This window comes from Marmota monax, unplaced genomic scaffold (assembly GCF_021218885.2).
Source record: "Marmota monax isolate L192 unplaced genomic scaffold, Marmota_monax_Labrador192_F-V1.1 WCK01_AAM20220418_F8-fsc00070, whole genome shotgun sequence".
In the NCBI taxonomy this organism is placed as follows: domain Eukaryota; kingdom Metazoa; phylum Chordata; class Mammalia; order Rodentia; family Sciuridae; genus Marmota; species Marmota monax.
The window spans coordinates 287,677-311,460 of record NW_026692116.1 but is presented as its reverse complement, the minus strand read 5'-3'; the positions used below and the strand labels follow the sequence as shown (position 1 = coordinate 311,460).

Genomic DNA, 23,784 nt, shown 5'->3' with positions numbered 1-23,784 from the left:
CACCATGCCATGCACCCCAATATTAAGCTTCCTTGCTCATAGGAGTCTGCAAATGTGGACAGTTGCCCTCCAACCAAACCAGACTCTTCTGCAGTATAACTGACTATACTCCTTCAGCACCTGTTCATCTTTGGCTTATCTCAGAGCTGTGGGCTGTGCTATGTTGTTGTTGGGAGTTGTACAATTAGTTGTGCAGACCTGTGAATGCACGGCTCAGACAGTCAGGCAAGAGTTCACACAGATGAAAATCAAGAGCTGCATGGATGAAAATCAGATAGATAGAGGAAACACTCTTTTTCCTACTTAAAAACAAACAAACAAACAAACAAACAAAAAACCCAAACCAAAACAAAGAATTTTGCATGCTCCTTGACTCAAATGACCCTAAAAGTAGACACTCAGAATTTGATTGTGAAATTAGTCTACTAACCTGTAAGACAATGATACTTGAAGTGTGATGACTCTCTGCATGTTGTAGCATTCATTTACCTAAACTGAGGGTCAGCAAACTAGGCACAAGTACCAAATCTGCCCTCTGCCTACTTCTGTAAATAAAGTTGTATAGGAACACAGTCACACCCTGTCATTTACATATTGCCCATAGATGCTGGAGATGAATAGTTGCAACACGTACCCTATGGTCTAAATAATTACTATTTGTCCTTTTAATGAAAAATCTTTGCATAGAAAAGGAGGGTGGGGGTGGTGAAGGAGAGGTGGAAGGAGAATACCCTCTGCCCTCACACAGCCCAGCCTTCTCATGCATGTCCCTCCCCTCTTCCCCCACACTTCACCCTTTATCTTCCTACCATGGGAAGAGGTAACTGATTAGTCTCTTTGCTGCACAAACATGCATAAATTCTAAAATGCTTTAGAAACCCTGCCAATTGGCTACATGTCTGTAGAAAGGGAACCCCTGTGTTAGGAAGGGCTATGTATTGGGGAAGCGTGAGAATACTAAAAAAAAAATGTCAATAATGAATATCTCTGGATAATAAAATAAAGGATTACTTATTTCTATCTTCATTCTCTATTTTATTATAAAATGATAACGTATACTATGTTCAAAAACATTAAAAACTCTTCAGTAGCAAAACAGGGATTTCCACTAAGAGCAAAATGCTTGAACTAGTTTTGATTTATATAACTTTGCTTACATTTGCAACACTGATTTTCTCTCTCTCATAAGAGAAACATAAGCCAACTGGAGCAATGTATCTAAAAGGGAGCCTGTGAAAGCCTTCCAAGAGGAGGGAGAAAAAAGAAACTTGGCAGGACTGTGTTGGCGGAGATGTCACTAGGAGTGTTTGGCTTTTCTTTCTGTCCTTTTATCTCTACACCAAACATCTGTATCTGAGTGTTGGTCTGATTTTTCAGACATGTCTTTGTTAGGTTTAGCAATGCTGTGAGTTACTTTTAATTTCAGTTTGTCTGCAGTATTCTATTCGTGGAAAGGGCTAACTTAGTTTTGGTTTTACTTTTCAGCTTATATAAAGGAGAGACAGAAGAGGAAGAAGGCAGATGACTGGAAAGGAAAGTTCGAGGAAGCTGAGGAGCTGTAGTTCAGTGGGGCAGGTATGTTGTTCCTCCTCCCCCTCCTCCTCCTCCCCCTCGCCCCCCCTCCTCCTCCTTCCCCTCCTCCTCCTCCCAACTCCCCCTCCTTCTTCCTCTTCTTCTTTTTACATGCCACTTAGTCTTACTTTTGACTTGATTTCCAGTTCAAAGTGGCAATTGGAGGACGGCCAGGAAGGGAGGGTAGCCCATTATTGAGCCTGCAGGGGTCTTTCCCTGGCTTTAGTTCTGGGGAAGCTCAGCTTCTCCCTTTGACCAATGACAGCTTCGAGGTAACAGCCAGACACACAGAAGCCCTTGGTCCCTGAATTCCCTGCATCTTCAACTCAAGGCAGAAGCTAGGGGAGTGGAAAGAGCCCTGGATGGGAGCCCATCTGCCATCTGCTGACCTCTTTCAGTTCCCTTCCCAGTTCTGGAATATGCAGAAGGAGAGGCTCCCTGCCTAGGAACTTAAGGCAACTATAATCCAGAGACTTCTCTTTTTATCTTTCTGGTAGTCACACTTAAGATATCTTTAGAATGAGAACTATTCCCATGTAGAAACAAATTTATTTACTGTAGTGCTGATCTTTGTTGTTCAAAGTAACTGTATAGGCAAGATGCTGTGTGTGTGTGTGTGAGTGTGATGTTTGTTTCTCACAGGGACATCAGAGTCACCTGTAGCACTTGTTAAAAATCTACATTTTAATAATCCCTTAGGGTGATTCTTATGTACACTGAAGTTTGAAACCATTCCTCAATAGGATCAAAAGAATAATCATTAATTTGAATTTAAAATGCTCAGCAGTTCATTCATAGCTAACCAGAGATATTTCTAAAGTTGTCTGCAGTAACAGCCATATCATGCTAGACCTGTGACTGCAGAGAGGGGGCCCTCCCAACTCGAAGAATTATAACAATTCCAGGAATCACAACATTGATGTTCTTCATGTTGAAGAACCAGATAAGAGGAACAGCATGTTTGAACTTGATTAATGTTCTGTTCCTGTGAAAAATTAACAGTGTGCAGATTTTGTTGAGACATATGATCTAATGGACCAATTTGCTTAGTATGGTTATTATAACTTAATTTCCATTAATTCAAGAAACATTTACTGAATTCTGCATTGGATGTATGCTATTCTAAGATATAAACTTCTGCTGTTTCACTTAGTTGTCGGAACACCCTTCAGGTTGGACCTATAGTTTTACTCATATTAACTCTGTAATTACCCAACTTAGGCTTTGCTAGAGGAAACCCCTGATTTAAGTGAATTCATGTGAATCTTAGAGCTATTTTTAAAAATTAGTTCATTTCAGTTATACATAATATTGAAGTTCTTTTTTAAAAAAAATATTTATTTTTTGGTTGTAGGTGGACACAATACCTTTATTTTATTTTTATGCGATGCTGAGGATTGAATCCAATGCCTCAGGCATGCTAGGCAAGCACTCTACCACTGAGCCACAACCCTAGCCCTGGAGTTCTTTTTGACATAATTATACAAGCATGGAATAAACTTTGCTCCAATTCAGTTCCCATATTTATCCTTTGCCTCTCCTTCTCCCCACCCTCTTCTCTTTACCTTACTGATCTTTCTTCTATTTATTTATGGGTTTAAAAAAACAGTGCTTTATGGATATATATATATATATATATATATATATATATATATATGAAAGAATATATATAATAAAAATTATATTAATATTTAATATATAAATTGTATAATATACAATAAAGATACAAAATTATTTACATATAAATAATTTATATTCATAAATTTATATGCATAAATTATTTAAATATATAAAGGTAAAATTCACTGTGGTATATTCATATATATACATAGGAAAGTATGGTCAGATTAATTTCACTGTTCCTCCCTTTTCCTATTCCTCCTCCTTCTCCCTCAATCTCTTTCTTTTACTTCACTGAACTCTCTTCAATTTTCATGGTATTCCCCTATCTCTTTTTCTTTTCTTTTCCCTTATTTTCATCTAGTTTCTGCATATGAGAGAAAACATTCAATCTTTGACCTTCTAGGGCTGGTTAATATGACTGACTTATGTGATATTCTCCAGTTCCATCCATTTACCAGTAAATGCTATAAACTCATTCTTGTTTATGCTGGGATTACAGGCCTGAGCTACCACACCTGGCTCTATATTGTGGTTTGATTTGCATTTCCTTAATATTAAAGCAAGATTAAAGTGGAGATTTGGCCTGAAAAATTTCTGAGCAAACAAAGCCAACTAGATGTTAAAAATAATATTATCCTTGTGAAAGCTTCAAATCTAAACAAAACAAACTTGGGTCATTTGGGTAAATGCTTATGTAAAATGGAATGAAAACCTAACCTCAGTTACTCATAAGTAGCCAATTAACATATGATTATGTGACTAATACTTGTTACATGTTAACCCATAAAAGGCAAATTTGTAACTACCACTAATCAGTTATTCCTCATGCTTCTACATTTTTCTAATAAATACTTGATTCTGAGGCTTTGTTATCAGAACACAAACACTAAAACAAACAGTCTTCAATCTGGATATTTCCCCAAACACAAACTGATCTTATTCAAATGAACTCTAAAATTTTATTATATCTCCAAATTTCCTTTTACACTAGTTATTAGTGGAGTTGAGCCTGTCTCAATGTGCTTATGGTCACTTGCATATCTTCTTTGGAGAAATGTCTATTTCAGTCATTTGCTCACTTTTAAATTGGGTTTTCTGTTCTTGTTGATGAGCTGTAGGAGGTCTTCGTAGAGTCTGGAGATTAATCCTTAATTAGACAAATGATTTGCAAATATTTTTCACCCATTTTGTGTGAGTTTTCTTTTGCTCCATTGATAGCATCCTTTGTGCATAACAGTTTTCAATTTTAAAGAAGTATAGTTTATCTGTTTCTCATTTATTTCCTGTGCTTTGGTATCATATCCAAGAATTCATGGTTATCTGAAATCCAAGTTAGGAAAAAACAAACTAGAAAAGTAGGCCCCAGTCAGGTTAGCCTATTGCTAATAAGATCTGCTCCTTTCCCTCCAGTTCAAAGTGTGGGGAGGATTCAGGATCAGACCTTCAGAATAAGACTGTGATGTCCTGGGGAGTGGCTAGGGAAAGGGCAAGCAAAGACATAGAATTTCCTTCTATTTTGAATGTGGCTTTGCACACAGTTTCTTTGAATGGTTTTCAGAATTCTTATAAGATTATTTTAGCTTCTTCTTTTTTTTTTTTTACATCTCCATGGAAGGAACAAGAGCTTAAAGCTTTCTAGTCTGCCATTCTGCTCAATTGTCTAGGTTTTTAATCCTGTCTCTGTGACATATTCACTCAGCATTTGTGAAGCTTATTTATCTCATTTGCAAAGTGGGCTGAATAATCTCTAACTTGCAGGTACATAAATTATTTATTACAGTTTTTAGCATATTTCAGACCCTCAGTAATATTACATGGGTTTTATTATTACTTGTAGAAAAATTTCAGAGAAGATAACACCTTATGTTTCATCAAAAACATTAGAGATTTGGGAGAATGATGAAGGCAACCTTGTGGAGTCTGCTCTTGTTCAGTTATGTGTAGTCCCAAACAAAGTACAGATGGCTCATCAGTCCCAAGTTGATGGGTGGTTGGATAACTCTGAGACAGAGAATGACTTTGTAATCTTATTTCTACTTGGAGGCTGTTCCAGGTTAGCAGGTTGCTATGGCATCTGGACCAAAAATGTCAGCCCCCATTTGTCTGGTGGAAAATAACAATGAGCAGCTGATGGTGAACCAGCAGGCTCTAAGAATTCTTGAGAAGATTTCTCAGCCAGTCATAGTGGTGGCCATTGTTGGACTGTACCGTACAGGAAAATCCTACTTGATGAACCGTCTGGCAGGACAGAACTGCGGTGAGTGGTGTCCTGGGCAGGGCCAGTTGCTTGTCTCCAACTGAATCTCAGCTTCTTAGTGATGATCCTCATTCAAGGGAGGACCCAACTTTTCTCTGTAAAGGAACTTTCTCATTCTAATTGTCATGGCCAAATTACTACTTTACTGTAATCTTTCCCCATATTCTTTTCTTTATTCTGATTAAGGAAAATCTCTCCTACTGGTGCTCACAGTTGTATCTTTTCTAACATCCACATCTTTTCTAACACTTCCATAAATGTTTCTTCTGTCTTATATAAAATATTTTTTCCCCTCTACGTAATATTTCATCAACATGTAAAAATCTTTGAATATCTGTCATCTTAAAAATCCTTCTTGGACTTCACTTCCTATTGCAACTACTCTTTTTCTGTTTTGCTTTTTCTTTCACTTGTTTTTCAATGCAAAAAATAGTATTCCAACTTCCCTTTTTCATTTTTTTTGTTCTTACATCTATCTTTAATCTGCAGATCTCTGGGCTTCACCATTTCTTTTAAATGCTTCCTACTAGTGACCTCCATTTTGTCTAGTTCATGAATGCCTCTTTGTCTTCATCTAGAACCCTCAAGTGGCATCATTCTCAGATTAATGACTGATCCTCTGCTCCTTAAAATAGATGACTTGCAAAGTAAGGCATTCTTGAGGAAGTAGAGATTCCACCATCTTGGCTGTTGGGGTACACACAATCCAAGATCCCAGGCTCTGTGGGTTCTAGGCTGCTTAGGAGTTCTGCTCTCAGCATATGTTGTTCTCCCCTTCCCTTGCAGGCTTTCCTTTGGGCTCCACAGTGCAATCTGAAACCAAGGGCATCTGGATGTGGTGTGTGCCCCACCCCATCAAGCCAAATCACACCCTGGTTCTTCTGGACACTGAGGGCCTGGGAGATGTGGAAAAGGTGAGGGAGGCAGTCTCAGATCCTTTGTATGCTGAATTTTCTCCTTATGGCTTTATGACCCTTTACAATTTAACTGCTTTGATCTACCACCTGGAAACAGACCTATAGTGAATAAGGCAAACTGGTAGTCTAAATCTTACCTCCAGCTCAGATAAGATAGAGGTATATAGAATGTTTTATTTCTTGATGGTTAGCAATACCACCCTTTATCATTGAGGAGTTCTGCTTCCTCAAATGTGGAAGTTTTTGAACATTATAGAAGCAGCCGAGGCAAGTATGGGAAGCAATTTTATTTTAAAAAATAGTAACACAGACTTCTCCTAGGAGAAGGGGGCCATAGCTGGTATCCTGGTATCTCAAGAAGTGACAGCATCTTGCCCTTTTTATACATTTTAGATTTTCTTTGTTCTTATGACCTCTTCCCCCTTATCTCTTTCCTTCCTGCCCAAGAGATCTAGGTGGAATGGTAAAAAAGGTGAGCAGCAGGTGGGTTGGAACGGCCAAGGTGGAGTGATCTGGGCAGGAAGGGAATGGGCAGCCTGGGAGGCATTAATTAGCAGTTTCCTGTCTGCTCACTGGAAGCTTCCTTAACAACCTTTTGGGAGGGGCAGTACAGGCAGGTGATCTTGGTGCTCAAAGGGCTCTGGAGGCATTAACATTCCAATCTCCAGGGGCAGTCTCTAACTTCCTGGACCCAAATTGGCCTCCATTTTCTCAATCTGACCAAACCACCTATCTACACTAACTGCCTATCTTTAATTTTGCTTCAGTAGGGTGAATGCTTTGATTCAATATAATAAAAAAATTATTGAGTAGCTAAGTTCTAGCCTTCTGGGCTCAGTAGATTGGCATTACTGACCAAGTAAAGGCTCTGTCCTCAAAAAATTACCTGCAGCCCCATTGAGGAGACCACACCTATGCTTCAGGTTAAATACAAGGCCTGGGAAAGAAGCAGGTTGGAGAGAGGAAGGTCCCATGCTGCAGTGTAGTGCCTGACCCCTGTCAGTTCCATGGGGAAATCTGTGGCTGGGTTGGCCCTTTGGAAGGATCCTGTGTTGAGACAAGGAAGTTGGGTCTTGATCCCTGGTGCTGATCAGTCCTTGGAGGTCTGGAAGCCTTTCTCATTGAGTGCTGACCTCTGAGGGCTGCCATCCATTAGCACTTCCAATAGCTTGACAACTGATGCACATAGCACATCCCAACTTGATCAAATAGTTAAGTGTAAGGGGAGCTTGATAGAAGGGTGAAGAGGTATCAGCCTCATCCCTGTGGATGAGGAAAGCCTCCTGATCTACCTTTCAAACTACAAACATTCTGGAAGTCTTTGAGAAATCTATGACTGCTGGTTCTATCAAAGCATATTTTTGACTTATAATACACATTTTAAGATGGATTTTTGATATTGTAGCTTTCTAACAATAGGTAAACTGAGTGATCTGTTTTTTTTTGACACAATACATTTATTTTATTTATTTTTATGTAGTGCTGAGGATCAGACCCAGTGCCTCACACATGTTAGGCAAGCACTCTACCACTGAGCTACAGTCCCAGCCTGTGATCTGTCCTTTATTTTGAGACTTATTTGAGAAAAGCGTCTAAATTTCTATGCTCTCTTTTTTTGCATAAGGATTTAGATATTCTGTGCTTACTTTTTGTCAACTTCTTTGAAATATAATTAATAAATAAAATTGTATGCATTTAAGGTGCACAAGTTGATGTTTTGATTTACTTTGTGAAATGATCGGTACAAACAAATTAATACATGTATTAATTTTTAGTTTTCTTTTTGCTTTTATAGTGAGAACACTAAAGAGAACTTCTTAGCAAAATTCAAGTATACAATACAGTGTTAACTAGAGTCACCATGCTATACCTTAGAACTCTAGAAATTATTTATTTTGTATAACTGAAACTCTGTACTTTTTGACCAGTATCTCCCTGTTTCTCCCATTCCCCAGATCCCAGAACACATCATCCCATTTTCTGCTGCTATGGGTTTGACTATTGGACCACTTTACATCCCATACCTGAATGAGATAATGTAGTATTTTTCTTTTTGTACCTGGCGTACTTCACTTAGCATAATGCCCTCAATTTTCATTCATGTTTTGCAAATGGCACAATTTCCTTTGTTCTTTTAGGTTTGAGTACTCATACTCCACACTTCTTTACCCATTTATTCCTTGGTAAACATCTATATCTAGGCTGTTGTAAAATAATGCTGTAATAAATATGGAAGGGCAGGTATCTCTCTGAGATACTGATATTACTTCCTTTGACTCTCGAAAAGTGATATTGCTGGATCATATGGTACTTCTATTTTTTGAGGAATTTCCAGAATGTTTTCCATAACGGCTATACCAATTTACATTCCAATCAACGGCATACAAGTGTTTTTTTTTTTCTATATCCTCATCAACACATGTCATCTTTTGTCTTTTTGTTCATAGCCATCCTAATTGTTGTGATAGCTCATTGTGATTTTGACTTTCATTTCCCTGATAATTAGTGATGTTGAATTTCTTTTCATGAACCCATTGGCAATTTGTATATTAACTTTTTGCTCATATTTTGGGGGTTGCTTGATTTACTGTTGAGTTATATGAATTTCTTATATACTTTGAATATTAACCCCTTATCAGATATGGTTTGCTAATATTTTTATTCCATTCTGTAGTTTCCTTTTTACCTGGCTGATTGTTTTTCTTGCTTGCAAGAAGGTTTTTAGTTGGATGCTCTCCCACTTGTCTAATTTTGCTTTTGTTGTCTGTACTTTTGGTGTCATTTCCACAAAAACCAAGGCTAAACCAATGTTAAAAAGCTTTTGCCTGTTTTCTTCTTGAAATTTCAGGACACATGGTCATTTTTTTCCTACTATCTAACTGAAATTTTGTGTTTTGTTTCTCTATGACCCTTTCCCTGCCTTTGAACCACCCTTTCAACAACCATTCCACTCTCTACTTGTATGGATGCAACTTCTCTAAGTTCCACACAAGTGCGGTTAGGTGGTATTTGCCTGTTTGTGCCTCTCTTCATTTCACTTTCGCTTAAAGTCCTGCAGGTTCATGTATGTTGTTGCAAATGACAAGATTTCCTCGCTTTTATGGATGTGTGGTATTCTGGTGTGTGCATTTCCCACATTTTCTGCATCCATTTATCCATTGATGAACACTTGGTTTGATTCCATGCCTCAACTTCATTTCCTTTGGATATACACACAGTAGTACATCCACTTTCAGAGCTTACATGCAAGTCTCAAATCTATTTTGAGTTCAATTTCAATCACTCTTCTGGCTAATGATATCCAATTCTTCTGACATCACTTGTTAACAAAGCCATTCTGTCCCTATTGTGTGTTCTTGGCACTGTTGTCCAAGCTGAGTTGACTATTAAAGCATGGATTTATTTCTGGGTGTTCTTCAGTTCCATGGGTCTAGATGCCTGCTTTTACAACATTACCATACCGCTCTGATCACTGTAGCTTTGTAACATTTTAAATCAGGAAGTGTGATACCTTAACCTTTGTTCTTCTTGCTCAAGATTGGTTTGGTTATTCAGTATCCTTTGTGGTCCTGTATAGATTTTAGAATTTCTCTTTTTGTTCACTTAAAAATGTCATTGTCATAGAGAGTTGAAAGCCATCTATCAAACAATGGTATGTGCTTATCTAAATGGATTTTCATTTGCCACAAGTCCTAGTTCTAAAAACATTGAATACTTTTTAATATTAGAGTTTTGGGGAAATAAGGAAATGAATTTAAGGGTGGGGAGCCACCCTTAAATTGCTATATAGAATATTATAGGCCTGAATCTGTTATTACCTTGCTCTCTAGGAACAAGCTTTATATACTCTTTATATTAGAACTAATTTCTAGATTTAATTTAGACAAATACTACAATTTATAGAAACAAATTAGCCTGACCTTTCATGTCCTTCATCAACCTGTGTCAGCACTCATGATCCAGCATTGTTTCCTGCTCTTACTTGCTTCTCAGTCAAACAAAATAACTATTTTCACTGCAAAGACTCCTACAATCTCTAGTTTTGTTTCTGTGGATCTTTCTACTTGTAGGATCATCTTTATTTGTTCTGTCAACCTTCTGCCAACTCTTTAATGGTCAGCTCATGATCTCTAGGAAGGCTTCATACATGTTTTTCTCCAACTTTCTTGATTGTTCTTTCTTGATTGACATGTACTTCTTAATTTAATATAACAGCTATGGAATTCACTACTTATATAAATTACTAAGATCCAAATTTTTATAGATATTATTATCTGTGTTGTATTTATTATTGTGAATATCTTCATTGCTTTGAATTAGTCATCTCAAAGTAACTTGTTATTGTTAAATTTGTTTTTCTAAATCTAAGATCAGTGGGATCAGTAGCCATCTATGCCCAGCTATCCCTACTCTGATATTTATATGTTTTATATGGTCTATGGTCAATAAATATAGAGAGAATGAGGAAATGCTAACATCAATGATTGAATGAATATCCTATTGAGAACCCAATAGAGTACAAGTTTATGTATGTATATTATCTTATTTCATCTCATTGAGAAAAATAAAGCTATGTAAGATGAGAATCATCATATGAAGAAATTAAGATTCTAAGAAACCTTATAATTGTCAAAGCTATTATTTGTTCAGGTCTTTCTTCATTGCATATGAATTCCTATTAGTAAACCCATAAAGAAAGACTGACAGAATAAAGGTCTGAATGAATTTTTAAGATATAACTCCTAAGTTCCTTGCTGTAATGTGATTTCTAGGGTGACCCTAAGAATGACTCCTGGATCTTTGCCCTGGCTGTGCTTCTCAGCAGCACCTTTGTCTACAACAGCATGGGCACCATCAATCAGCAGGCCCTGGACCAGCTGCAGTATCCTTCCAGGAACTCAACCACCTTGTCATTGAGTTTAGGGGAATGAATATTGAGTCATTATCTTTTGTAGTTTCTGGTGAAGCAGTGAGCACCTATGGCAAAAGAGGCCGTTTATTAGAACTTTTTAATAGGGAAACACGGAAATGATGTTTTTTCCTCAGCCAAGACCTAGTTATGTGACAGAGCTGACAGAATTAATCAGGGCAAAGTCCTCCTCAGAGCCTGATGAAATAGAAGATTGCACAGAGTTTGTGAGTTTCTTTCCAGACTTTGTCTGGACTGTCCGGGATTTCACCCTGGAGCTGAAGTTTAATGGTGAGGACATCACAGAAGACCAGTACTTGGAGAATGCCTTGAAGCTGATTAAAGGTACCAGAGTGTGGCTCAGGAGTGGGTGGGATCACTGAAAACTGCCCATCATTTCTTGGGTTCCATTGGTATTTGAGACTGAACTGAGGTCTGCAGCAATGGTGAGTGGAGTATAGGTTGAAGAGCTCCAGGAACTGATGTTTACTTAAGAAATATAAGGCCTAAAATACAATGAAAGTATTCAAAACCAAATTCTTTTAAACAATTTTTACTTTAGTTTCCTGATTACAATGGAGGCTAAAACTTTCTAGTGACCAGACACTTCTGTACCCTCTTTGGCATCTGCTTTCTTCTGTTTAGGAGAACAAATGGCCTCAAAATTGTTAGACATGAAATTATAATCAAATACATGAAAAAATATGTATTTCACAGAGATAATTCTTATAATTTTAAAATACTAGTGTATTTATTTCATTCATATGAATACCTTTGTGATCCAGGTGTGGCATCTGTAATTCTTGGCACTTGGACCAGAAAGAAGACACACAAATAGTGATAATGGAGCAATATCAGAAATAACATTAGGAATACTGAGAACAATACCATAATTCATTAAGGAAAACTACTTCTGTGCTAAAAAGAATTCATTTTTTTAAAAGCCAAATAAACAGAAAGAATGAAATAGTTGTTACCATATACTGGGGAGGAAATGGGAAATGTAGGTCAAACATTAAAGTACAGAGCAGCAGAATCTCAAGTTCAAGCTTAATGAGACCTGTCTCAAAATAAAAAAATAAAAAAGGCTGTGGATATAGCTCAGTGGTAGTGGCCCCTGCCTAGAGCAGCAGGATCTCAAGTTTGAGGCCAATTTGGGCAACTTAGCAAGATCCTATCTTAAAATGAAAACTAAAAAGGTTTGGGTATGTAACTCCCTGGAACGGCCCTGAGTTCACTTGCCAGTACTCCCTTTCCACTCTCATACCTTTGTGTTCTAAATAGGCCTGAAGAAGCATGTATCTTTTCTATTTATTCCTTTCCAATATTTATTATGATTATAAGAACACTCATTTTACTTGTATATGGTGGCTTTCTCTTAATTCCAACACATTTACTCATGGTATTATTTTAAAAAATTATATTAATTGGTTTACATATTGCTTATATGTAAATTATTTACATGGGTGCATACCTAAAAAAATCTTGTGAGAATACCAATTCTGATTTATTCTTTTGTGCTTTCATTTTTCTCTCTATGGTTTCTCAAAACATTAATTGAAAAATTGGTAGGCAGGAAAGCAAATAGTCAAATCAAATATACACCTCTGTCTCAAATTTTAAAAATCACATTTTGTTTACTTTTGGTCTTTGGAAATGTTTGCTACAAATAGCTAACATTGTGTGAAAGTTATTTTAAAAAAACAAACTACATTGTTATATTACATCCCAATATTATGGGATATATACAGATAGTAAGGTGATTAGTAAAGTAAAGCTGATAATCCATCTATCATCTCACATAGTTAGTTGATTTGATTTAATAACAATCCCAAAATATAGTAGTTTTGTTACCCATAGTCCTCATGTTGTACATTAGATCCCTAAACTTCTGCTTCCTACATATCTGTTACTTTAATGTTTGACCTACATTTCCCATTTCCTCCCCACCCCTGGTAACAACTATTTCATTCTTTCTGTTTATTTGGCTTTTAAAAAAATGAATTCTTTTTAGCATGGAAGTAGTTTTCCTTAATGAATTATGGTATTGTTCTCAGTATTCCTAATGTTATTTCTGATATTGCTCCATTATCACTATTTGTGTGTCTTCTTTCTGGTCCCACAGCTCAATTTTTGCAAGGGATTGAGTGGACCAGAGATTTATGTTTAACCTTTCATTCATTCAGTGAACATATAATAAATAACAACTCTATATACTGGTACCATGTTCAGATCTGGGGATATCAGTCTAGATATTTTTTTTCTGCTAGGATCTAAATCTCTTGTCAGAGTTACATCATTGGCACAAGTTTGGTGTGCAAAGAAGTATTGAATGTTAATGTTAAAACAGTTCTTTAACAGTATATATTAACTGCAAAGATACAACAACCCCTGTCAAAAAATCTTTAGTTCCCAGTCCTAAGACAATTTCTACTGTATTCTCTGTTTTTTACATCCCTCAGGGAATGGCTCCAGAGTTGCAATGTTCAATCAGCCCAGGGAATGCATCAGGAATTTCTTTCCGAAACGGAAGTGTTTTGTCTTTGACCGGCCAACAAATAACAAAGAACACCTAGCCCATATTGAGAGCATCTCAGAAGACCAACTGGATCCTAAATTCCAGGAACAAACAAATAGTTTCAGTTCTTACATCTTTACCCAGGCAAAGATCAAGACACTCAGAGAGGGGATTGTGGTTACTGGCAATCGTGAGTCTTTTCATATTTCTGTGTTGACTAATACATGTTGAATATACTATATAATGTGTTTCCATTAGTTTTGTTTGATAATTGGAGAAATACGCACAATTTTAAATCAGGTTACTTTTAGGGTTTACAGACCTTCTGTAAAATTGTGCACTTTGTTACTGGTGTCTTGGCTTCCACATATCTGAAAAATCCTCCATTGATAATAAAAATCACTAATAGTGTATAAAAACAGATAGATACTATTTTTAGGGGAATTCTTATATGTTAAGTGTTGTTTGTAAGGAGAATATGATGTGTATTTTGGAAACTTATAGTAGCTCATATATAAATGCTGGCCTGTAAACACCTAAAATATCCTTTCAAAGTTTTGGCAATAAATATAATCTGATATACCTTTCCTCATTGGTCAACCTATGTAATGTGTTTTCCTTTGACTTTTAATTGAGACGTTGTGTTTTCATATACACTTAATATATTACAGGGAGGTGGATAGTTAACATTTTAAATACTGTGGCCTAGAGAACCATAAAACTGAGATCAATAGTAACACCAGAGTGATGATAGTAGAAAGAGGTAGGCATGTGTGTTTTTATGTGTATGAGGTTTTAGAAATACTGTCTTAGAATCTTGGATCTTATTGAGTTATAGATTCCAATTTATCCCCTAAAATTTCTGGCTTCCTCAGGCCTGGGGACTCTGGTGGTGACCTATGTAGACACCATCGCTAGTGGATCAGTGCCTTGTTTGGAGAATGCGGTGACCACTCTGGCCCAGCGTGAGAATTCAGCAGCTGTGCAGAAGGCAGCCGACCACTACAGTGAGCAGATGGCCCAGCGGGTGCAGTTCCCCACAGACACACTCCAGGAGCTGCTGGAGGTGCACGTAGCCTGTGAGAAGGAAGCCATCACAGTCTTCATGGAGCACTCCTTCAAGGATGAAAATCAGGAGTTCCAAAAGGAACTGGCGGTAATTGTCTCAGTTATTACCTTTTCTGGTAGTTCCCTTGAAAATGAAGCCTACAGGTGCCTTTATGGACCTCAGGGTTCCTCTCTCTAATTCAAGGATAAAGCACTTTGGATTCTCATGAGGAATACAGTTCCCAAAGACCATATATCCCTCTTTGCCCCCTCCCCCAAACTTGGGGCACATTATCCAGAAATCTCTCAGATGACTGAAGGAAAACCAGAATAGATATCTTCCATAACAATCTGATGACTGAAGTCAAGTCTGTATCAATATCAATAATGGCACAATTAACATTTCATATTCTGAATGCTTCTAATGAATACTGAAAAATCCTTCTATGGGTGACAAGCCAGCCTAGAACACCTGCAAGTCAACCCCATACTGTTTCTTCTTCTGTGCACACTCTCCTTTCCTTAGGAACCAAAGTTTCTTTCACCTCTTTCCACGTTGCTGTTCATCTTATGTTATTCCTTGTTTCATTGCATCATTGAAGATCGAATCACAGCACTCCACAGCTGGCAAGACACCATGGAGCTTCTGGAATACAATCCCTTCATCACACAGATGAGCATTTTGAGGCCCAGGAAGTTTAAGAAATTTTTCTGTAGACTTGCAGAGGATCTTCAGGGATGTAATGAGTCAAGTTTTGTGATTTCTGATTCATCCCAAGTCTTATTCCACTTGAATGCTTTTCTCATCATCAATATAGTTAGATTGACCCTTCTATAAGGTTCTTTGGAGTTTTATCTTTTTCATTCCTATCTTCCAGTAACATGTGTCTATAATTCCATTGCAGAAAATAATAGAGGAGAAGAAGAACTATTTCTTGCTGAAGAATGAGGAGACCTCTGAAAAATACTGCCAGGCTGAACTGAATCGGCTTTCAAAGACCCTAATGGAAAGCATTTCTGCAGGAACTTTCTCTGTTCCTGGAGGCCACAAGCTCTACATGAAAGCAAGAGAAAATGTTGAACAGAACTATTTGCAAGTGCCCAGGAAAGGAGTCAAGGTGAGGAGTAAGGGGACATGGGGAGCTTAGAGAACAGTCAAAGTATCTCTTAAATCTACTTGTGAGTGATAAGAAAGCATGATACCTCTATCTCCCTCCATCTTCCCCAGAGCTGGAGATGGAAACCCAGGGCTTTGTGCTATCTAGACAAGTGCTCTACCACTGAGCTACTCCCTGACCTCACTTAGTTTTCGAATGCTTCCTACTTATTATATTTACCTGAGAGTGGAAGTATTCATTTCCAAAGGTATTATGGATTTCAGAAATTCAGTAAAGATAGAAAGAACTTATGAATTTCTTCATCTACATTACTTGAAATATGCCAAGTGCTGGTGATTCCCAAGGTTCAGTCAGAGCCTTTGCTCTTAGGGCTGATCAAGGTAAGAAAGAGTCAACTAAATGGACATATTGAGTGATATCACTTATTGATATCACTTATGAGCCAGGGACAACAGGCTACATAGGTGGTAGCAGGAAACACAATAATGGCACAATTAACATTTCATATTCTATTGACTATAGACATGGTGATATGCTTTTTCCCGAGAACTTTTAATCTAGTTCCCCAAACAACTCTATGTAATACCTCTCCTCATGTGAACATTTTATACATCTGAACTGAGAGGCCCAGACAGATTTAATATCTGGTCCAAAGTTATACCCAGCCAGTGGTGGGAGAAAGCAGCAGCATAGACCAGAGGCAGCATTTCACATTATAAAACAAACACTTGAAAGCATTAGAGATTATAATTTGTACAATTTCACCTCATTTAGACTAGGTGGAGCCTAGAGCAGGTGGAGGGAAAAAGCATTGGGAGAAGGGGAGGAGGGGACAGGAAGAGGAGATATGGAGGGTCTCAGGTCACACTGAGGAGTTTGGTCACTTATAAGGGAATCACTGAAATTTTAACCATGAAGCCAAAATGATATGGACATGTGTGTTTTTTGTTTGTTTTATTTTATTCTATTTTTTGCTGAGGACTGGGGATTGAACCCAGGGGTGCCTAACGATCCTAAGTCACATCCCCAGCCCTTTTTATTTATTTTTACATTTTTGAGACAGGGTCTTGTGCAGTTGCTTAGGGCCTTGCTAAGTTTCTGAGGTTGGCTTTGAACTTGCAACCCTCCTTCCTCATCCTCCCAAGTTGCTGGGATTTATAAGTGTGCACCACTGCCTCTGGCTGATATATTGTTTTTACAGAAGTGGTCTTCCAATGAAATCTAAGTTTTTTGCTTCTTCTTGGTTCCACAGGCAGGCGAGGTCTTCCAGAGGTTTCTGCAGTCACAGACAGCAACAGAGAAGTCTATCCTGCAGGCAGATAAAGCCCTCAGTGATAAGGAGAAGGCCATTGCAGGTACAGGGACATGACTCCACTCTCAGGTGGTGGTTGGATTCCTGTAAAGCCCTCTGACAGGTCTGACAGGAAGACCTTCTCCAAACTGTGAGCTTTCCCTTCTCTGTGGAATGCATGCTCTGCTGAATGTGTGAGGAGCAAGGGGGAGTAGAGGTCAGACCTCAACCTGATGGGCAGGACCTTTCCTATCAGTGTCTGAAACTTGCACTTGATGGTGTGGACTTGTGTGAATTCTGTGATTTCCTGCCTTGCCCTGCCTTTCAGGTTTGGTTTGGTCTCTGAGCTCAGGAAATTATAGTATAGTTGCTGTTTCTTTCTTCCTTCTCTAAAACTTTCCTGTGACAGAGGAGCGGGCCAAGAAGGAGGCAGCTGAGAGGGAAGAGGAGCTTTCAAGACAGAAACTACAGGAACAACAGCAACAGATGGAGGCTCAAGAGAGGAGTTTCAAGGAAAACGTGGAGCAACTGAAAAAGAAGCTGGAGGAGGAGAGAGAAGAGCTCCTGAAAAACCAGAACACCATGTTGGAGCACCAGCTGAAGGTGGGTGATGCCCTGCTCAGTAGTTCTGATGGTCCTGGGGCCCCAGAAGGAATAGTGCAAATTACACTCAGCTCACAGAAGGAAGATAATCACCATGTGTTGCTTGTGATTTATTGCAAGCCCTGAATTCTCTTGTAAAAAATTTTTTTAAAAATTGTATTCTATATTTAGACTCTGGAGAGTCATTTATAGTCCCTTAAATCTTTAGATTTTATACATGGTGTAAGCTGCTGTTTAAGGAGATTTTAAAATAATCTTATGACAGTGATATCTAGAGTGTGGGACATTCTATAGGGCAATTGTCTCAGTCTGAAACAAGTCAATGGTATTGAAAAAAGGAAAGAAGGAGAAAGAGGAGGATAAGAAGGAAGAGAAGGAGAAGTCATGGCAGTAGTAGTGAGGTGAACTTTTCTAGATTAAAAGATAGTTCAGACCTAATAACCAAATATATATAAACTTTTTTGGGACCCTGATTTGAACAAAACAACTTCCAGAATATTTGAAACAATCAAGAAAATTGGAAGCATTAGATAATGTGAAATAATTTTGATAAGTATGATAAAGCCCTTGTGTTTATATAAGGCAAATATTAACATTGTTTAGAGATGCATATAAGGGGTGTAGTGGTAAAATGATTGAATGTTAAGGTTTTATTTTCAAGTATTTGTTAAATGAATAAAAGGAATAAACAAACAAAAAAAAATCTCATGAGGGCCTGATTAAGCAGACAGATTTTAACCAGTTGTAGTTAAGATGGGAACAGCAACTGGTTAGCATTATCCAAGTCCCATGTTGTCTGGAGCCCTATTTCTACTCAAAGACCTTAAGGCAGATCTGCACTGACAGAAGTAGAAACCCAGGAAAGTGACAGCTTCTAAACTTGCTGCAGTTAAATCCAGATGTAAACAGCTGCACAGGGCATGAGAGGAAATCCCTCATTGTCCATTTGGAAATTATATGGTAATGGATTTCTGGATCAGATAATGTGTTCTCATCATTGCTATGTGATGGTGACCATGCCATCCCAGTGGGACTGAGAATCTGTTTATTCAGACCAATAGCATTTCTTGGCAAGAATATGAATTTGTTCTCACACCTTGTTTAGCACGCAGCCAATCTGTAATGGTGGGTGGATATTAGTAAAGTGGGAAATGTTACTTCCTGGTAGTGTCTAGGTCTAGCTCAGATGATAGTCTTTGTTGCTAAATTAACCTACAGTAATTGAGAAAAAATTTTAGGGAGAAAATAAGACATGTTGACAAAGTTTTTTAAACAAAGTATAACTCAAAATTATAAAATATTTACACCCCTTTCAATTCTATTTATTTTAGGTTCAAAAGGATTTGCTTGAGGAAGGATTCAAGAGGAAATCTGAGGAAATGAATGCAACAATTAATCAACTGAGAAATATGATTGATAATACAAAGGAGAGTAAAATTCCCTGGATTTTTCAAGTATTGGAATCATTTGGCAATGGTCTAAATGCATTATTTTCTCTTGGTAGTTCTGTTGGTAAACTTGGAAAAGGACTTTACTCACTGTTTAGAAAGAAGTAAGGAAAAATGTGGCTTGTGGTATATGCTTTGGCCTATTTTGGTGCTCAAGTTTTTCATTTTAATTCTGCAAAGTTTTAAACATAAAAAGTGCTTGCTAGAAGATATCAGTGCATGACCTGCCTTAGATGGAACAAATGCTTGGAAACATTTACAGATAATGCTAGTTTTAGTAAACTCACATTTGCAATAGTTTACATACATAAGAGGTTCTTTAATGCATTGATTTTAATCAGAAAAGTTTGGAAACTATGTAAATGTCATCTACATAAAATTGGTACTATACATTTTCATATGTGTCAATACTGGAATAGCCAGGAAACAAAATGCCTTGGAACTCTAGGTACCCTAATACAAAGGATCTTGAAGATAAATTGTTACGTAAAAACAAAGTCCAAAATAGTATATATGGTTGACCACTATTAAAAGTGAAATTATCATATGCAAATATACATTGTACAAATAAAATGTCTTTTGAAGTTTTAATGAGAAACTAATATCATTGGCTCCTTTTGGGGAGAAATGATTGGAATCAGAGGTTCAAGGGACACATACCATTCATTACCTACTCCATCTTTGGAAGATCATAAAGAAAGCTTGTTATCTCATTCATTTTGAAAAAAAAATTATAAATTATAGTGATAGTGATAATCATGAAAGTAGATTTGACCATTATATGATGAAATGTCTTATTATTTCTGCAAATAACATCAGCCAGCTCAACTTTTATTCCATCCAAGCCATCATCCTATAGGATGGTGCTGCCTGTGCTTAGGGAGGGTCTTCACTTCAGTTTGATATCCCACATGCCAAACATTCCTAGACACACCCTATTGACACACCCAGAAGCCTTTTAATCTTTGAGGTCTCTTAATCCAATCAAGTTGACAATTCAAATTAAGCATTTCAAATATTAAGTAAATAATTGGACTAAGAATAAAATCTAAAACTCTAGTACATATATGAACAAATCTGAGCAAAATTCTTAAAACAAGTTGATAATGTAATAAAATTATCTTATAGACATCATTTCTTCTGAATCATAGAAATCTATATGAAAAGCTAACAAAATGATGACTATAGTGATGATTATAGCCAGAAATTCGACACTGACTTAAAGCTCACCTTTATGAGTTTGTGTTCTGATTTGTTTTACACATTCATAATTCAGAGAAAAAAAACTCATATTGAAAGGGTAGAGTTTCTAAGCTGCTTCTAAACTGCAAAGCCTGAGTTAAAATGTAAAAGACCGGGCATTGTAAAGTTTCTAAGCTGCAAGGCCTGAGTTAAAAAGTGAAGGACCAGGAATTGTTAAGTTCCTCTGCTACATCCAGAACCTGAAATTCCTGAGGCAGTTAAGACAATGCTCTACTGGCCATTTAGTTGATTAATAGCCTAGGGCTCTGTGCAGCTTGTCACGTAGGCATACAGGGCCCGAACCAATTAGTTTGAATGTAACCCCCTCCTTAGGAATGACCTATCACTCCAGCCTGCCCTGTTGCCACCAATGTATGTACTAATCAAGTCTAAGAATTGTTGTTTGACTTTCCCACGGTGTATGGTGATTTGTTAAAGGAGACTGTGATGTATGTAAAGTCCCCGCCCTCCCCCCAAAAAAGTGTACTTAAGCATTGTTCAACCCTGGCTCTGGGCTCTGGGCTGCTCTCCCTTCTCGAGTGGGCATGGAGCCCCAGCATGCTGGAATCTCAATAAACCCCCTCCTGCTTATTGCATAAAGTCAGTCTCTTGGTGGTCTCTTCCTCCGGTGTTAGCTGGGCCCTTACATTTGGTGCGTTGGCCGGGAAGTGAGCATCGCCGGACAAGGAGACCCCAACGGACTCCTTTAGGGGGTAAGTAAGGCGCCTCTTCTTCTTCTTCTTCCTCTTCTTCTCCTCCTTGTTTTTCCTTTGCGATCGCTCAGAGCTTCTTGGTTCAGGTTTGGTTTTTGGCTAGGTTTGGTTTGGGTTGGCAGTGTGGCTGCCAGTGGAGAGCGTAAGTTCTCCCTGACGGTGGTGGACAGACGTGTCCTGAAGCCACAGGCCACCCTCCAAGGGACGCCTTGGAGGACTCGGGGAGGGACGGAAGTGCCCTCAGTTGGTAGAGGGACAAAAGTGCCCTCGTTAGGTACTCTGCTGCCAACCCGTTTGGTTTTGCCGGCAATTCTTTTTCTCAGGTTGAATTCACTGTCTGTCTTTAATCTTTGCTTCTGAACTTGTGAAACGTTTACTGTGTGTCCATGTCACGTTTGTATTGTCTGTGTTTGAGTAACTCCCAGTATGGGACAAAGCCATTCCACGCCTCTGTCCCTGACCCTTGATCCCGCTCAAGGGCCCAGAATCTTTCTTTTTCAGTGAAATGCTGGGTCTGGCAGACACTCTGCGCTTCAGAATGGCCCACCCTTGGAGTTGAATGGCCCCCAGGAGGGTCCCTCCACCTCCCTCTAATCCGAAAAGTCAGAGATATTGTCTTTCAGCCGGGCCGAGTGGCCATCTAGATCAACAGCCATGTGTTTTAACCTGGCAGGACCCCTGAAAATCTCTTCCTGCATGGGTGGGGTCCGCGCAGTCCGCCGGGAGGATTCAACTCGGCGGTACGGCAGATCTTTCCCGCCCCCCGTTCCTCCCGGCCCCTCCACCCATCTGTCCTCTCCGCCCCTTTGCCGCCTCCCCTCTCTGGAGGGGGGTGGTGCTCTGGCGGGTGCGAGGGACAGGCTGGCGGGGTGGGGGTAAGGTCGGCGGGGGACCGCCCCTCCCCCTCCTCCTGGCGAGCGGGAAAGGCGGCTCAGGGGTACCCGGCCCTCTCCCTCCCTCGTGGGGGTAGTGGGGGTAGAAGGGACAGGGTCCCAAACCCCCCGAGTGTTACAGCCCCCCCCCCGCCCCCCCCGCCGCAGCGATCACCAAATACCGGGGCCAAAGAAGCGAATGGGTTTTCCCGGAGTTGGGTTGCTTGGAAATGCAGCCCAAAGCGGGTTGTCAAACTTTACTCCCCTTTGTTAAGTGAGATTAGGAAAGCAATGTTTTCTTTCCCTCCCGTAGTCGGCTTGAGTGCAAATGGAGATGCCTACTGGGGATTTAACAACTTTGACATCTCGCTTTGACTTTTCTCAAAGCCCTGTCCTCATTATTAAATTGGTGTTAATTGGCTTTGGAGGATGGGAACCAAATTTTCAGTCACAAATTTTGACACCCCCGAGGGGACTTTTAAGGAGTCCCCACTCTGCTTTCTTGGGGAAGCTTAGCACTCGAAACAACTGCAAAGAGAGGATCAACTTTTTGGGAGCTGACTGCTGAAAAGTTAAGAGATGTGGGAAATGTCTGGTGCCTGGGGTTAGACCAAACTGGAGGGACTAATCCTGTAAGTAAAAGGTGAGACTAAGGGACTCCCAGCAGCTGCCACAGCCATTTTGCTTTGGGGAACTCCCTCTCCCTTACCTGCACTTTAAGGATTACTCCACCTCTGTCTAAAAAAAAAAAAAAAAAAAGAAGGGACAATGAATGCAGTAATGTGTTGATATTATAGGTTATTTCTTGGGGATGATCTTGGCTGAATGTGTATCTAAAAGGTGATTGTTTTTTTATTGTAACAATCTGGTATCTGAATGGGTTTCTAAAGCATTGCACTATCTTGCAGTTAAAAGTTGGGTTTAAGCAATTGTTTAGCTTGATTTCAGATAGTTCATGCTAAAAAAAAAAACTTAAATACTTAGGATAAAAAATTTTTTTCAAGAGTTTCAATTTTGAACTGGGTAGCCTGAGAAGATTTCACTAGGTATTCCAGTGCATTAACTTGGGCAAAGATAATAAATTATGATATGATATCTGTTCCCCTCAGTGTGTAAGGTTCAGGAGAAAAAAAAAGGTGCTAAATTAAAACGTTGGTCTGGCTTATTGAAATGACATTAATTAGCAACAGTCTTGGAAATTTTTAAAGCTTAATTTCGGATACACATGGTAGTGTGTGGTTCTTTTTAAAAATTTTCAGGTAATTTAATGTAACTTAATACTACTTTAGAAACTTCAGAACAAAAAAAAAGTGGCTTAATGATCCTAAAAAAAAATTTCTTCTGATGGTAACTTTTATATTATCAAGAGAGATCCTATTTTCAGTTTTGTGTGAGCAAGTTTTTCTAATGTAAAGAGATATAAAGATATAAAATTTTGTAAATTGTATCTTAAACTTGCATCATAATTTTCAACATCCAAACCTGGAAATTATGACTTATAGCTAAAATGCCTTAGACATGAGGTTTCTGCTCAGAATTCCAGTTTTCCAGACCTCAGCCAGGACTTAAGTTGATATGCAAATAAAAAAAGCCTGCAGCACTCAGCAGGAGACAGATCTCAGACCAAAAAAAAAAAAAGAATAAAAGTGTCTTT

At 38.5% G+C, this 23,784-nt stretch overlaps 1 protein-coding gene across 2 annotated transcripts; it reads left to right on the top strand.

The window, feature by feature from the left end:
• Positions 1-1,282: 1,282 nt before the first annotated feature.
• LOC124104420 (guanylate-binding protein 6) lies at positions 1,283-21,145 on the top strand. Of its 2 annotated transcripts, XM_046461377.2 has the most exons (12): positions 1,283-1,405; positions 1,486-1,575; positions 5,239-5,452; positions 6,239-6,366; positions 11,142-11,251; positions 11,427-11,623; positions 13,741-13,986; positions 14,672-14,952; positions 15,749-15,961; positions 17,214-17,316; positions 17,662-17,855; positions 19,187-21,145. In XM_046461377.2, exons 3-12 carry the CDS (start codon positions 5,263-5,265, stop codon positions 19,409-19,411), a joined length of 1,887 nt encoding a protein of 628 aa, XP_046317333.1. In that variant the 5' UTR covers positions 1,283-1,405; positions 1,486-1,575; positions 5,239-5,262; the 3' UTR covers positions 19,412-21,145. The 2 variants fall into 2 exon arrangements, with proteins under 2 accessions (XP_046317333.1, XP_058441017.1); XM_058585034.1 differs by having other exon boundaries at positions 1,363-1,575.
• The last annotated feature ends 2,639 nt before the right edge of the window (positions 21,146-23,784 follow it).